This window comes from Corylus avellana, chromosome ca2 (assembly GCF_901000735.1).
Source record: "Corylus avellana chromosome ca2, CavTom2PMs-1.0".
Lineage (NCBI taxonomy): Eukaryota > Viridiplantae > Streptophyta > Magnoliopsida > Fagales > Betulaceae > Corylus > Corylus avellana.
In genome coordinates this window covers 34843563-34860858 of record NC_081542.1, presented here as the reverse complement: position 1 = coordinate 34860858, position 17296 = coordinate 34843563, and the positions used below count along the sequence as shown (strand labels likewise).

The 17296-nt window shown below is 38.0% G+C and overlaps 1 protein-coding gene across 3 annotated transcripts in view; it reads left to right on the top strand.

The window, feature by feature from the left end:
* LOC132170994 (phosphatase IMPL1, chloroplastic) overlaps window positions 1–17296 on the top strand; it is a 35008-nt gene that overhangs the window by 16816 nt on the left and 896 nt on the right. Inside the window, exons 4-11 of one of the 3 annotated variants that reach the window (XR_009439003.1) lie at window positions 8678–8766; window positions 11272–11329; window positions 11425–11477; window positions 11820–11918; window positions 12057–12170; window positions 12876–12977; window positions 15075–15231; window positions 16291–16529. Coding sequence is in view for 1 of the 3 variants with exons in the window: in XM_059582179.1 (XP_059438162.1) it covers window positions 8678–8766; window positions 11272–11329; window positions 11425–11477; window positions 11820–11918; window positions 12057–12170; window positions 12876–12977; window positions 15075–15173 (614 nt within the window). In the remaining 2 variants the exon portion in view is untranslated. Of the gene's footprint in view, window positions 1–8677; window positions 8767–11271; window positions 11330–11424; window positions 11478–11819; window positions 11919–12056; window positions 12171–12875; window positions 12978–15074; window positions 15400–16290; window positions 16530–17296 lie in introns of those variants that run through there. The other 2 variants (XR_009439004.1, XM_059582179.1) reach the window with 2 other exon arrangements.

The following is a 17296-nucleotide window of genomic DNA, read 5'->3' as shown; positions in this document are numbered from 1 at the left end:
TCCAAGTCTCAACTGTGCTATTCTCGGAGGGTTAAGGAAAAGTTTGCTAAGCAGCTGCATAAAAACAAGGAGCTGCTTGCCGAGGTTGTGGCTGAAACTCCGGTGGAGGGGGTGGAGGGCTATTCCAAGGAGGTGATCGACGCGATGAACTTCGCATCTGGGGTGGGGTTGTCCTGGGGAGGTAATGATAAAAGTCTATTGGATCTCGTTTCTGCTATCGATAACTAGAAGAGGTAGTCTGCTTCTACTTCTATGGTTAAGGGGTTGAGTGAGTTCAACAACTTGGAGTGCACCTTAAATTTGAAGGTGACTCAGGTGAAGTGCTAGCGTCGGAGGGGGTTTCTCGGGTCTAAAAATGTTTTTTCTTTCCCCCCTGAAGTGCAGTAGGGTTTTTGGGTTTGTAGGGTTGTTATTGGGCTTTTGTAGGTCTTAGCCCTGGTTTGTTTAGGGCTTTAGGGTGTTTTTGTTTGGGTCTATTTGGGTCTCTTGTGGGGGCTCCTTGTGAGCTTAGGGTTTTTTCTTGGGCGATTCTTGGCGCTCGCTTCTACCCTTGTGTAATTGTGTTGTGCCCTTTTGGGTTTTTTGATATATACATTTTTACTTATCAAAAAAAAAAAAAAAATTGTGAATTACAGTTCTTCAAAGATAGGGATGGCTTTTGTTGAGGAAAAAATGAAAGTGAGTTGATTAAATGGTTGGCTATGTTCTATGAAGCCTAATCGATGCATCGACGAGAAAGAGTGATTTAATTCAAGTTGATGGAGTTAATATCGGTAGAGAGGCCTAAAATAATGTGAGTGGAAGTAATCAAGAAATATATGTTGAAGATGGAGTCTATAGAGAGTATAGTTATTGATAAGATAAAATGACGGAAATAATACATGTGGCAGATCCTTTTTTAATTGATGACGATCCATAGTTGACCCTAATTTAATTGGATTAAGGTTTAGTTGAGTTAAATTGAGCTGAGTTATATTTTTTGGACTGATTATAAACTGCATTCTTGTTAGTCAAATACGGTATATCATATATATATTTAGCCATAATTAGTTTCTCTGGTTATGACATGTTTTTGTATTATAGCTATAGTATCTTGTAATTAATAGGTGAGTTTTAGTTACCTTATTTGTTCTCCTATATTGCCGTAATCGCTGAGATACAACCTGTAATTAGCTATAAATTCCTATATAATACGAGCAACCCTCATTTTGAGAGGTATTCAGTACAATTGACATGGTATCAGAGCCAAAATCATTTAAATTAGGGTTGTGATTTGAGTTTTCTGAGTTGGGTCGGGACTGTGCGGTTGGTCTCTTTGGCTGTCGATAACTTCAGGAGAAGTTGTCGACAATTTTGGTGGGTTCTAAATTGCTATTCGGCAGTTTCTGTTGAGGGTAGCGGTAGTTTCTATTGAGGGTAGGGAATTTCTTACCGGAAACTACTCCTTTTGTGGTGATTAGTGGCTGTTGGCAGACTCTTTTGAGGTCTGTGAAGTCTGTGGTGTCGGCGTTATGTTCCTGGCGATTTCTGGAGGATTTGGTGCTGTCGGTGTGGTGTTCCCGGCGATCTGGGCTATCGGCGATTTCTGTTGGCTATTTGGTGTTGTCGGCGATTTCTGTTTGGGTTGCTAACTGGTTTGGGTGCTGTATTGGTGTTGTCGGCGATTTCTGCTTGGGTTGCTGACTGGTTTGGGTGCTGTTTGGTTTGGGTTTCTGACTGGTAACTGTGTGGGCTCTTGGGTTCTGTTTGGTGGGCTTGGGCTTGCTGTTCAAAGGATTTGGTTGCTGTGGGCTTCTTGGGTGCTGCTTGGTGGGCTTGGGCTTGCTATCCAACAGATCTGGTGGGCCTATTACTCCTTTATCAGGTTTTATAATTTCTGATTCTATTTTTGATTTCATCATGTCTTCTAGCGAGACTTTTGGGGTCCGTTTTACTAGAAAATATAATTCTGCTTGAGAATTCCAGTTTTTATTGTTTGTTACGGGAAAAGAGTTGTGGGGCCATATTGACGGTAGTGATTCAGCTCCTACGGAGACTAAGAAGTTGGCTAAGTGGAAGGTCAAGGATGCACGTGTGATGTCCTAGATCTTGGGGTCTGTTGATCCTCTTATTGGGCTCAATCTGAGGCCCTATAAGACTGCGAAGACCATGCGGGAGTATTTGCTGAAGGTTTATCACCAGGACAATACCGCACGCCGTTTTCAGTTGGAATATGAGATTGCTAGTTACACTCAAGGCAATCTCTCCATTCTGGAGTATTTTTTTGGTTTTCAGAATTAGTGGGGAGAATTTTCTGATATGGTTTATGCGAAGGTACCTGCTGTATCTCTCTCTGCTGTTCAGGCTGTTCATGAGCAGAGCAAGAGAGATCAATTCCTTATGAAATTGCGCTATGAATTTGAGGTTACTCGCTCAAATTTAATGAACCGGGATCCTTCTCCATCTTTGGATGTTTGTTTTGGAGAATTACTTCGCGAGGAGCAGCGTCTTCTCACACAGGCTACATTTCAGCAAGATTCCAACCCGAATCCAGTAGCCTATGCAGCCTATGGGAAAGGGAAGGGTAAGGATATGCGCAAGGTCCAGTGTTTCAGTTACAAGGAATATGGTCATATTGCCGCCAATTGTGCAAAGAAATCTTGCAACTACTGTAAGAAACAGGGCCACTTTATCAAAGAATGTCTCACTTAGCCTCAGAATCGTCCTACTACCGCCTATCAGGCTGCAGTGAACACCTCTTCTGCTGTAGTAATGTCCTTAGCTTCTTCTTCTACGGCCGGATCAGCTGCGCTTACCCCTGAAATGGTCCAGCAGATGATTATGTCAGCCTTTTCCGACTTAGGACTCCAAGGTAATGGTACTATTTCGTCTAAGTCTTAACTTCTTGATTCTGCTGCATCTAATCATATGACCAGATCGTCTGATACTCTTTACAATGTTCATCCATATCATGGTTCATCCCATATTCAAGTAGCTAATGGGAGTCATTTAGCTATTAATGAAGTAGGAGATACCAATCCTTCTTTCAGAGATGTTTATGTATCTCTTGGACTTTCTAATAGTCTTATTTCAGTTGGTTAGTTAGTTGAAGAAAACTGTGATGTCCATTTCTCTCGTGATGGCTGTCTTGTGCAGGATCAGGTGTCGAGAAAGATACTTGCGAAGGGGCCTAAAGTTGGCAGACTATTTTCACTGCACTTTTCAATTCTTAGTTGTTTATCTTTGGCTTGTATGACAGTTAACACTCCGAACGAAGTATAGCACAAACATTTGGGTCATCCGAACTCTGTTATTCTGTCTCATATGTTAAATTCTAGTTTGTTAGGCAATAAAGAACGTGTTTATAAAAATTTGTCATTTAACTGTTCTGTATGCAAACTTTGTAAGAGTAAGACTCTTTTGTTTTCTTCTCATGGTAGTCGTGCTGCAAAATGCTTTGATATTGTACATAGTGATGTATGGGGCATTTCTCCTGTAATTTCTCATGTTCGATATAAATATTTTGTGACATTCATAGATGATTTCAATTGGTATTCTTGGTTCTATTTTCTTCAGGCCAAATCTGAGGTCCTGTCTGTTTTTCAGACCTTTGTAGCATATATTGAGAACCAATTTTCTATTGGTATTAAGATTTTGAGGTCTGATTCTGGTGGAGAATACATGTCCCACGAATTTTATGATTTCTTACACCACAAAAGAATTGTCTTTCAGCGCTCTTGTCCTTATACTCCTTAGCAAAATGGGGTGGCAGAACGAAAGAACCGACATCTCTTGGACGTTGTTCGCACCTTATTGCTTGAGTCCTTTGTTCCTACCAAATTCTAGGTTGAGGCAGTATCTACTGCAGTTTACTTAATTAATAGACTGCCCTCTTAGGTCTTGAATTTTGATTCTCTTTATTATCGATTGCATCATTAGCATCCTAGCTATCTTAATTTGCATACTTTTGGATGTGTTTGTTTCGTTCATTTACCTCCTCATAAACGTCATAAACTTTCTGCTTAGTCTGTTAAATGTGCCTTTATGGGTTATGATATTTCTCACAAAGGTTATGTTTGCTATGATCCTTGTTCTAACAAATTTTGTACATCTCGTAATGTTGTTTTCTTTGAGAATCAATGTTTCTTTTCTACACATGTTGAGTCTTTGCCTGAGATTAGTATTCTACCTTGTTTTGATGAATTGCCTTCTCTGCCTGAATCGTTCAAACCTGGAATTGTGTATACTTGATGTCTACCGACTTTGCCCCTTCCTGAGACTAACCCTTCATCTGAAACAGTTCCGACAACTTCTCCTCAGATTGACCCGCCATCTGAGACAGTTCCTGAGTCTTGTACTCGATGATCTGCCCGAGTATCACGTCCTCCTAATTGGTATGGTTTTTCCCACACTTCTTTTAATACTACTTTGTCTTCTATTTTCATCCCTACATGCTTTTCCGAAGTTGTTAAATATGAATGTTGGCGGAAGCGATGGATGAGGAACTTCGGGCTCTTCAGGACAATCATACATGGGATGTGATTCCTTGCCCCTCTAATGTTAAAGCCATCGGTTGTAAATGGGTTTACTCGATTAAGCTTCGCTCTGATGGGACTCTGTATCGGTATAAGGCACGATTAGTTGCTTTTGGGAATAGGCAAGAATATGAGGTGGACTATGAGAAGATATTTGCTCCGGTGGCGAAGATGACCACAGTGCGTACAATTATTTCTATTGCCACCTCCCAAGGTTGGCCACTTCACCAGATAGATGTCAAAAATGCTTTTCTTCATGGTGATCTCAAAGAGGATATTAACATGACTCCTCCCCCGGGTTTGTTTTCTTTTCCATCTACCGCTGTTTGTAAGTTAAAGCGGTCTCTCTATGGCTTAAAACAGGCTCCCCGGACATGGTTTGAAAAATTCAGGTCTACTCTGCTTCACTTCTCCTTTGTCCAAAGCCAATATGACTCAATATGACCTTCAGAAGTAGTTACATCTACTACATTGAAAACAGGGCTGAGGTGAAGAGTAGAAGGAAGCTCAATGTGATATGCATTAGATCCCAACCTCTGCAAAATCTTAAATGGACTTGCTCGATGATGATCAAGTTTTTGGGACACTCCTTTTGGAAAACGCTCTGGCCAAATCCTGATGAGAACAAGGTCCCCAGGCTTAAACTCCACATGACGCCTATGTTGATCTGGTTGACGTTTGTAATTTCAGAGGTAATAGCGAGGCGCTTCCTTACCTCACTATGAATGTCATATATGTGTTTCGTGAAATCTTCGGCTCCTTAGCATACTTGGGATGCAATGGGTATGGGAGATAAATCAATAGGCAACTTTGGTTGTGCACCTGTAACAATTTCAAAAGGTGATAAACCAGTACTTCAATTAACGGAATAGTTGTAGGCAAACTCAGCATGGGATAAAAGGAGATCCCATGAAGTATGATGATCTGTCACTAAACATTTGAGGAGGTTGCCCAAGCTACGGTTCATTGTCCCCGTTTGCCCGTCAGTTTGTGGATGGAAGGCACTAGAGAATTGGAGTTTTGTCCCCATTTTGGCCCACAAAGCTTTCCAGAAGTAACTCACAAATTTGACGCCCTTATCAGGAACGATTGATTGAGGCAGACCATGAAGGCGAACCACTTCTGCTAGAAAAAGAGATGCCACCTGCGATGCATTGTAAGTCTTAGAGCAAGCTAAGAAATGTGCCATTTTAGAGAAACGGTCCAGAATATGGAATCATGACCCCGTATGGTCTTTGGGATTACTAGAACAAAATCCATGCTAAGGTCCAACCAAGGACCTATAGGTATGGGTAAAGGAGTATCAATCCCCGCATTAGTTCGGGTTCCTTTCTATAGTTGACAAGTTCGACAATGCTTGACAATAGTTGTCACATGTTTCTTTAAACCCGGCCAATAATACCGATCTTCCACAAGAGAAATGGTTTTATCCCGTCAAAACTGACCAGCCAAACCTCCCGCATGTAGCTCCGTTATGACAAAATCATGAATGGACGTATCAGGTAGGCACAATTGTGTTCCATGAAATAAAAATCCATCCAATAAAGAGTAGGTGCCCTCCAATGCTCTTGGGTTTTCAACCAACTGGGCATGTATAGGACCAAAATCATGATCAGCTTGGTAGAGCCCCTTGACATCATCAAAGCACACCACGTCAGTAGTCATGGCATTAAGCAAAAATGATTTGCGACTAAGCACATTTTTCCTCATGATTTTCAATACCTGCCGTAGAAAATCTACCTATCGAGCATGCCTAGCATTCAAACGCTTCTGACAATTAAGATGCCGCAATGAGTTAGTGGTCCAAAAAAACAACAAATTCTCTATGAATGAGATAATGTTGCCAATGCTTCAAAGTTTCCACAACAGCATAAAGTGCAAAGTCATAGGGTCATAGGCAGAGTACCTCTTCTCAGCTTTATTCAACTTTTCACTATAAGGTGTCCATTTTGATTGAGTACGGCACCAATACCAAGATGCGAAGCATCACGTGTAACCTCGAAGGGGCCTTCAAAATTCAGTAGTTGGAGTATAGAGGCTTCGATGAGGCGCTGTTTGATAGTTTCAAATGCTTTATGGGTGGCTATAGTCTACAAGAAGGATCCCTTCTTCTTACATTCAGTATTAGGGGCCATGATGGAACTGAAACCTTTGATAGAACGTCGGTAAAAAGAAACCAAGCCATGGAAGCTTCGTACTTCATGGATGTTGTTTGGCGGAGCCCAGCCAAGAATGGCCTTAATTTTTTCAGGATCTGCGGCTACGCCTTCAATAGATACAATGAATCCCAAAAATGCCACACTAGTCTGGGCGAACGAGCACTTTTTCAGATTAACAAAGAAATTCTCAAAGCGTAGAGTGAGAAAATACCTGGCGCAAATGTTTAAGGTGTTCATTTAAGCTGTGACTGAAAATCAATATGTCATCAAACTAGATGACCACAAATTTGTCTATGAATGGTTTGAGGATTTGGTTCATCACTCTCATAAATGTACTAGGGGCATTTGTCAACCCGAAAGTCATTACTAACCCTTCAAACAATCCATCTCGTGTCTTGAATGCGGTTTTCCACTCGCCACCAGTTTTTTTTTTGTTTTTGTATTTTGTGTTTTTTTCTATACTTGTCACCAAGTTGAACACGTATCTGATGGTACCCACATCGAAGATCAATTTTTGAAAACACCTTGGCCCCATATGGTACATCTAGCATATTATGGGCACGTATCTGATGGTACCCACTTCGAAGATCAATTTTTGAAAACACCTTGGCTCCATATAGTACATCTAGCATATTATGGGCTCACTAAAAAAGACTCCTCAAGGTATTAATCTTCCAACAGAAAGAATAGGACCATGTACTAATAAAGAAAAAAGAAAAAGAACAGAAAAAATAGGACCATGTATCAAAAAGTGTAAGATAAAGTGAGAGCCCCTACCATGCACAATGTACCTGGTTGAGGGCTGGTAGACAAATCATTTTGGTCCATTTCTTATAGAGGAATGCTAAGCTTACAAAATATTTTACAAAAAAAAAAAATTTGTAAAATATTTTGTAAGCCTAGCATTTCTCTTTTTTATAACAAGTTCATCAGATGACTCCCAGCTGTTCTGGTCTTCTGATTGCTTGCCTAGGAACTTTTTTACATACATGATAATAATCTCTAATTAGTGGGCATGTCTAAGCATGTGTAGGTTTTTGGTATTTGTAAATATGAAAATAATTTAGGTAGGATGACTAGGAAAAAATTAGTGTAGCGGGGATTGCCACTTAAAAGAGCCATATCTGGGGTCTGTGACTGGTCTAGAAAAGAATTCTTACTATTTATTTATTTTTTTTGATTTATTGTTTTGGAAACTGCTTCTTGCCAAGGTAATCAATTTGTTGCAGTGTGTTGTCCTGGTTGGTCTAGAAACAGAAACTTTTTGTAGATGTTCTGGAAATGCAATGGAAATGGGTTGAAAACTTGGAATTACATGGAAACTTGAACTAATTACCACTCAGATGCAACCACAAGCTTAAATTGTAATTAACTGAGCATGTTGGATGACTGCGCTCCATTTAAATTCCTGGAGATGGACTACTACGAAAGGAAAAAGAAGAAAAAAAAAAAGTAACGACAGAATACTGCAATGAGGATAAACTCAACCCTTAGCCCTTAATACTTTTCATGACCCATCTGCTACAAAAGACTGACCCAAGTAAAGGATTGATATAGCCATCTCTTGCTCACCTTGCTGCTCAAAGTCTACATCCTGACCCAGATGCAGCTACAATAATAAGATAGAGGACTAAGGAACTCCAATGATGTTTAAATACGGTGATAACATTTACCTTGAACTTTCGGGCTTAGTGACATAAAATTCAATGAGAGCACCAAAAGTGCAGAGCATAGCATAAAATTTATGAAACATATACAAATGTAAGCAAAAATTAAGCTTATGTGTGACTTATTGTTTTTAATTTCATAATATGTGAGTGAAATGATGTCTTATCTACCAGAAAAATTCTGTAGTGTCAGATTTAAACGCCCACTATGTATCTTTATACATATTACTTTGTGTCTTGCATTTGCTTGATCTTTAATTTTTTATACCTTTATGTGTACAGCTTACAGAAGTAAGCTGCTTTCACAGCATAAGTCTGATGTCTGATATCCTTGTAGATGGAACGACAAACTTTGCACATGGTTATCCTAGTTTTGCAGTTTCTGTTGGAGTTCTGTTTCGAGGGAATCCTGCCGCCGCTGCTGTGGTATTGATTGCGTAATTTAAATTGTTTATGACTTGTCATTTGCATTACTCTGTATCAGGTTATCGGGCTGCAAAGCACATAATCGAGTATCTCTGTTTGTTATCAGAATAAAATATAAATTACCTGAAAGAAATGCTGGAGGCTAATCCATAATAAACCGAGTAATTTCTCAGTCAGTGCCTTATTTTTTTAGTTTATTTTTTTTTTTAATTTGTATGCCTCAACTCTACTAATAGCGTGAATATGCATAATTGCCTTTTTACTGTACATGTGTTTTACTTGTCATATTGCTTTTCCAGAAGAGATGACCTGGAACTGTAATCTAAGTTAAGGTTGCGGTCCTTTGTACTCCTCGAGTAAGATCACTTTGCCCCATTGGCCACATGGGAATCATGGGATAAGGAGAAGATGGGTGGACTTGAATGATCGAAGTCATGTCCTCTTTAGGCTTGATAATGAGAGTTCAATTTGCATCTGAATCAGTAAATAGTGCTTCTATAAGCTAACCCTAGAATAAGCGAGCTAGTTGAATAGGAAGACTCGTAAGGTTAATAACCTTGACATGATATTGCCTCCATATGTGTGCCTATCAATTCAGTGAGAGCATTCTAGGGTTAGCTTATAAAATATCATAGGCAACCAAAAAATTTCCATGTATTCCTTCCTTCTTTTTCTTTTTACAAGACAAATTATATCTGACAGGAAGGTTGTAGAATATAAGGTTTTTGGGATGAAAAGAACTAAGGACTAGAACAAAAGTCAAGAGCCCTAAAATGACAGAAGAAAAGTAGCGTGTCTTTTGACATAGTGAATGCATATGTAATTGGCTTTAGAAATTTTATACAATAGTTTCACCATACATAGATAAAGGTTTGACGAAGCATATAGTGGTTAAATAGAAAAAAACAATTGTATGTGAAAAGGAAAATTGAAAAACTAGCTAGTTTTTTTCATACAAAATGATCTATAGAGGCCCTCATCTACTGCCTCCCCTACTTCCAGAATGAAAAAAAAAAAAAAAAAGAGAAAGAAGAAGAGAAGAGAAGCCTGTGCCCATTATATTGCGTTCAACAGTTGAAGCGATTTTGTGTTTATGTATCTGTTCTAATGTTCCCATAATCCATGCTTCGGCAACATGAGCAACACATCCAAATGCTGTAGTGATCCCAAAAAGCTTCAACATTGCATAATGTAGATATCGGGATGAAAAATGAAAACAGGAAAATCTTCTGGAGTTCCTGATAATTCTTCCATACACCCCTCTTGAAAGAGCCTCAATCCATCAAAAGGTTAAAGATAATAGTGAGTTTAAGAGTTGGGGAATGGGGACCATGGAGATAGACAATTATTCCTCTCAAAATTACATAATCCTTTTTTTCTTCTCTGTTAGATTGTATTATGCAATAGAGTGTCAGGATTATATGAATCTGAATTGATGCAATTTTATATTTGCATTTTGTTGGGGAGAGAAACACCAAGGGAAGTCAAACAATAATAGTCAATATACATATTAGGACACCATTTATAGCCCAAAAGCTTAAGCTAATGGACTTGGATCCACTTAGGTATATTAACCACTCTTATTCTTTATATTTTCTCAATGTGAGACACAAGCTTTACAAGTGCATGCATAACAAATCTCCTCTCACTTGTGAGTCTTTTCCACATTGACCAAACTCCTCCTTACACAAGAGTGTCACACGTATTCCAAGAGAAACGACACTCTTTTATAGAAGTCAAACCAAACGCGTCAAACCAAGACACTCGTATCAACATGAGCTCTGATACCAATTGTTGGGGAGAGAAACACCAAGGGGAGTTAAACAAGAATAAGTCAATATACATATTAGGACACAATTTCTAGCTCAAAAGCTTAAGCTAATGGGCTTGGGTCCACTTAGGTATATTAACCACTGTTATTCTTTATATTTTCTCAATGTGGGACACAAACCTCACAAGTGCATGCACAACACATTCATTATTAGAGTTTTAGATTTCCCACCAGAGAATAGGAGGAATAATCCAAGTTAGGAAGGATGCTGGGATTTTGGCAAAATTCAAGAAGACCTAGCTGAAATTCTGTTGGAAAATGACTTAGTTTCCAAAAATTTCGAGACTTGCTTCCGAATTGACCTCATTCCAGTGAAGGGGGTGATGATCAGTTTAACAATGAGCAATGACCAAATTTTGCTTTGTCTTCTTTTGTATTGTGGCATCTGCCATAACCACACCGTTTGGGACTATTTTATAGAAAGTAGAGTTTTATGAGAAATAGCATGGATCAATACTCCAATATAAATTTTCATGAGAAATAGCATTACAAGTCTGAAAGCACCTTCTGCATTCAGACTCTTCAATCAAATAGGCTTTACTAGAGGAAAAAAAAGAAAATTTTAAGAGGCAACAATATTCACCCTTCCTTTTTTTGGTAGAAGATAATGTGTAATTGATTTTTAGATAGGTATTGAAATGAAAAGGAAGATTAATTGTGGATATTATTTTCAGGTGGAGTTTGTTGGGGGCCCTTTCTGTTGGAATACCCGCATATTTTCTGCAACTTCTGGTAAGAAAGTTCTAACTAGTTGTATCACTTGCTTCATTTTATTGTCCAAGTCAAGTATACATCAGTGGTTGGAAAATTGATCTGCATCCTGATAGGTGGGGGAGCATTCTGTAATGGTCAAAGATTTCACGTGAGTCAAACGAATCAGGTGAGTTAAGTTGATATCTTTTCTGTTATATCTATAGAAATTATTTAATTTAAGTAGATGGCTATGCCACATACTTCCGATTTTTGTGTGATACTGTGGTGACACTTGATTAAAATGATGCGTTGAACACTTACTTTCAATAATAAGTCAAACTTTTCTTATGACATCTGGGTTCAAGGGGATTGCCGAGGCATGGGCCTTACATACATTGCTTCTCATCTTTTATTGGGAATGCTTATTACAAAATTTGTTCGACTTCATGTGGTAAAATGGATTAGCATTGGAAATATGCATAATGATTTCTAAGGTTACTTGTGCTCACTTTTGTCCGCCTGTTTTAAGGTGGAGCAATCCCTTCTAGTGACAGGGTTTGGGTATGAACATGATGACGCATGGGCTACCAACATCGATTTATTTAAAGAATTTACTGATGTCAGCCGGGTACTAACCTTTTCTTTTCCTTTCTCTTTGTTTTTTTGGCTGACAAGATGTGCAAGTTATTTGATTCATGCATCTCCACCTTGTCCTCTCTCCCTCTGTGTATGTGTGTGTTTCATTTCACTCAATCACAATGTTTAGGGTGTAAGAAGACTTGGGGCCGCTGCAGTCGACATGTGCCATGTAGCTTTGGGGGTTGCAGAAGCTTATTGGGAGTACCGTCTAAAGCCATGGGATATGGCTGCTGGTGCTTTGGTAATTTTTTTATTATTTTCACAGCATGTTCTTTTATTATAAAATTGGTGAAATAAGAAATTTTATCTCCTTCCTTTTCTTTTTTGTTGGTGATTTAAACTGACAATGAAACCTGTATTTCAACCCCATTTTTCCCTCTAAGAACTTAACTGATCCTGAGAATTAATGCATATAGGCTTAGACTTCTAATATAGTGAGGCTCTAAATATTGTTTAGAAATTATACTTCTACCATTTCTCTCTCTCTCTCTCTGTGCGTGTGTGTGCGTGCGCTCGTGCTTTTGCACCCAGATGGGTGAGTTGAGAGGGTAGAATTATCTATTATGGATGTACACAGAAGTAACATAGCGAGTAAAGAAATGTCAAGTATTGGTTTTTTTTTAAGAGAAGGGCATTCTGCCCTTGTGCCTCTGCACAATGTTTTAAGTTTAAATAGACTTGTACTTAAGAAAGTGTGTGAATAAACAACGTTAGGGTATAAATGGGTTTGTTGTCAAAAATGTGCTTGACTTACCAGCTGTCATTAAGTTGAACATCCTACATTCAGTAGATACTAGAGATAATTCGAACTCGGGATTTGTTGAAAAGTTGTTGAGATTTCTATTCTAAATTTTTCTTTAAGAAATTGTTTCTTTGAAGGAATCAAGGTGTTCCAAATTTGCCCATTGCTTATTTGTTGAGTTTGTTTCATTACTCTTTAATGCAGATAGTTGAAGAAGCTGGTGGTGCAGTTACTCGCATGGATGGTGGAAAGTTTTGTGTGTTTGATAGATCTATTTTAGTATCCAATGGTGTGCTGCATGAAAAGGTTAATTGTCACTGGTGGCTTTTCCATAATTATTTATTAGATATTAATATCAATAAACTTTCTTACTGTCAGCACGCAATAATAAATCTTAGACTGGCGATGTAGAAAACTTGACCTCCTATGTACTTTTCCAATTCTTGTTAATAAAATTACTTCCTTGGCTGGACCATTCGTGAAGTCTGAAGATCAATTAGCTGATATGTTTATGAAATCCTTGTGCGAAAGAAACTAGAGTTTATTTGTTCTAAGCTGGGCTTATATGATATATATGCTCTAGCTTGAGGGGGAGTGTTAGAAGAGCTTATTAGGGTTAATATGTAATGTGGGTATTTTGGTCTTTGTATTCAAGGTTATATATATATGCATTATGAGAGAGGAAGGCTACATGAAATAAGAACGTGCCTCCTCTGTTTCTCTCTAGTTTTTCATCAAACCTCTCAATAAGATCGAATAAAATGGTAATCAACTTCTGTTTTTAGTAAGCTCTTGAAACACTGGATTTACTAGCAATAAAGATAGCAGTCTGATTATCACAATTCATCTGCAAGAACTCTAACACAGCTTTGAAGGGACAAACTTTCAGACAGTTCCTTACTTTCTATTCTCTGATCTCGTATGGCAGCTTTCAATCTCATCTTCAGTTTTGGGACATTGTTCCTATGCCTCTTTGAAGTGAAGCCCTTATATCGAATGATTCAAGACATTTGATTTTATAATAGAAATGAGACAATCTTGGGACAGCGGAATTGACACAAACAGTCTGAACTTGATGATCAACCGTCTTTGTTGAAGGTCCTACCTTAACACTCGATCATGTGATAGTTGATCTGCCCATCCAACTACATTCACTGGGGGGGTGGGGGGTGGTGGATAACATGCACATTCAAGATGGAGTTATAATGTGGAACGTCATCTTTTACGTGTTTAGTCGAGGATTGGGAGAAGGAAAATTAATTCTATCCTTTTTCAAGAGGTTGTATTCTTTCCAGGTTCGACATGGGGAGGAGGACAGGTTGATTTGGAGTCCTTCCAAGAGGGGTCAATTTGAAGTTAAGTCATTCTATAAAGCATTAAATAGCCAAGCTGGACATTTATTTCCATGGAAGAGTGTATGGCGTGTAAAGGCTCCATCGAGGGTGGCTTTTTTTGTGTGGACAGCAGCCTTGGGGAAAATTTTGACACGATAATTTGCATAAAAGGAATATTGTGGTGGTTGAATGGTGTTGTATGTGTAAGAAGAATGGGGAGGCCATTGACATACTTCATTGTGAAGTTGCACGAGAATTATGGAGTTGCATTCTTTCTCTGTTTGGGGTAGAATGGGTTATGCCAAGACGGGTGCTGGATTTATTGATTAGCTGGGGCGCTGTGCATGGAGGTGAAAGGAATGCTCGGCTTTTTGAAGACATGGAGACTTCGACGTTCGACTTGAGGAAACTTCTGCTTAACACAATATATATTAATGTAGATTGGGCAGGTTCTCCCTGAGATAGATGGTCTACTGCAAGATACTGTACATTCTTAGGCGATAATTTGGTAACTTGGAAAAGTAAGAAACATACAGTGGTGGCATGATCTACTGGTAAAGCAAAGTACAAGGCAAGGATAAGTTGATGTGGTTACAACATTTTCTTCTGGACATTGGGTTCTCCTCCTACTCCTGTTCCATTGTTTTGTGGTAATCAGACTGCTTCACATATTGCTTCTAAGCTAGTTTTTCATGAAAGGACCAAGCATATTGAGGTTGCTTGTGATTTTATCCGAGACATGTTTACAAAATCTGTGTCATAACCGGTTAGATTTATTTGTTCCAAGCTGGGTTTTTATGAAATATACGCTCTTGTTTGAGGGGGAGTGGTAGAAGAGTTTTTAGGTTTGGCGTACATGGGTATTTTGGTCAATGGTATATTTTTCAACCTATATAATAAAATGTGCGAGGTAGGTTACGTAACACATAACGAGCCTCCTCTTTCTCTCTGAAGTTTTTCATGCAAACTCTACAATAAGAGCGAAAGGACAAAAGGTATCAAAATATTTCATTAGTGCCTGCAGAGGTTTTCTTAAATTGCTTAGTGTTTTACTTCTTCTTTAATGCAGCTTTTGGAGAGAATTGGACCTGCAACAGAGAAATTGAAGAGCAAAGGAATTGATTTCTCATTGTGGTATAAGCCAGAAAATTACCTTACAGATCTTTGAGACATCCAGATTTCTGATTTCTGTTACCAGCTCTACTAGAAAGATTTCTGCAGCACAGGTGCTGTCTGTAGTTCCCTGATTTGTTGTTAATTCTATTATAATCTCCCAATTTAGTCAATATATGCTAGCTTTATCGCTCGCCGATCATTGAGACATAAGAAGACATGGGATATTGTCATGTATACATACATTGAAACCATCGATTATCTAGGCAAAAGTTTCCTGTTATGTCATCGTAATGTGATCAATCTATGAAATTTGATTGAATAGAGGACACAATACCATTACCATATCACTCTCCTGCTACCGATCAACATATCACTCTCTCTCTCTCTCTCTCAAACACACACGTATTAAGGGATTTTTTTCTCTCTGAATCAAATATAAGTAACTTTCTATTGTAATCAATATTTTGAGAAATGGAAAATTCCTTATGGTTTTAAAGGATTAGGTGCTTTTGAATGTCACTATTATTCCAGTTTTCTATCATTAGTTCAGCCTTGTAGAATGAACATGATATGTGCTTTCTTGTTACTCTACTTTCTCATTCATTAAGTATTTGACACGAGCGCCTTTCAGTATTTGGTTCCACAAATCCATTGAGATCTTGCAATTTTGTGTTTCAGTTTGTTTATCACTGCCATCTATTCAAATGTAAAATCTTGCCTACTTCAAGTGAGTTTCAGAGTAAATGGTGGAGCTTAACAAATTACCTGTAGTGAAAATCTGTAACTGAAATTGTTCGAAATTTTTTCGTGGCTCATTTGTCCAAGAACCATTACAGATCAATAGCTAAGTGGTTAAACAATTTTGTCAAATTGAACGGCTTTTACTACCCTTCAGGTGGTGGTTTTTCTGAATCAGATATTCAGATTGTTTCCTATGGGTTTTGTTTGATTATGCTGCAGATTATATTTTCTCATCTTTCACCTTTTTTCTAGACTTCATAGATTTTCTATTGTAGGGTTTTTTCTCCTGATTCTTGAGGCCTTGAGTCATTTGTGTCCTTGCAGTCTACCTCGGTTGCTTTCAGAGCTTTTACTGATATTTTTACTTATCTATTTACTATAGTTTATCAATGATACTGCTAAATAAAAAAAAGAATGCAATTTCCCAGACCTTGACATATAGGCATGGATCTGCAAGTTGTTGAATTTTCACAAGGACATAGAAGAACCAGAGAGGACTTAGGGAAGATGAAAATGAGACTGAAGGGACTGTGGTTATGATGCTATTGCTAGTGAAGAATCCATGAAGAAGCTGATGGTGGACGAAAATATAACATTTAATCTATCAAAATTTATTACCACCATGTATTATATAATGGTTCTATAAATCAATGCTCTTTATGTTTTATTTTATGATTGTTTGTGTGTGTGTGTTTTCCTTTCTTCTATATATATTGATGTGTTTTCTTAGATACTTGAAACATATATTTTATACGTGTCTGCATATATGTTTATTGCTTTATTTCTGCACATGAGAATTTTTGTAGAAATATAGGGCCACATATCTCATAAGCCTCATTAATATTATTAAAAAAAAAAAAAAAAATAGCAACAGTGCAGGAGGATTGATGAAGCATTTCTCCCACAGCTTATTTATTTATTTATTTGGGTTTTTCATCATTACACATTGTAGAACCCTAGTCCATGGGCTGAATTGCAATTGCCTTTGAGGAGAAGCCTGCTCTTCCGGTGTTCACCATGTTCGAACATTGAAACTTTCATCTTTCTAACCTTTTATGGTGTTAGAAATTTAAAGTGGTTAATACTAATTATGCATATATGAGAATTCTCTATTGCGTAGATTCGAATCCATGCTCTAGTACATGTTTTCACCACTTGGTAATTTTCTTGGGTCATTGAACCACCATCCTTGATAGTGGCTTCAACCACCATATTGTTACTATAACATCAACATCACACCTTATAACAGTTAGCAATTGAATGCCGATATATATATATATATATATATATATTAAAGAAAAGAACAAAAAAAGTAGTTGATGTGGGAGTTCTGTAAGAATGATAAGGAAAATGATATCATTTTATCCAGACAATTAATTATGTTGAGAAAAAAAAAAAAAAAAAATAGAAAAGAAAAAAAGGAGAATATGCCGC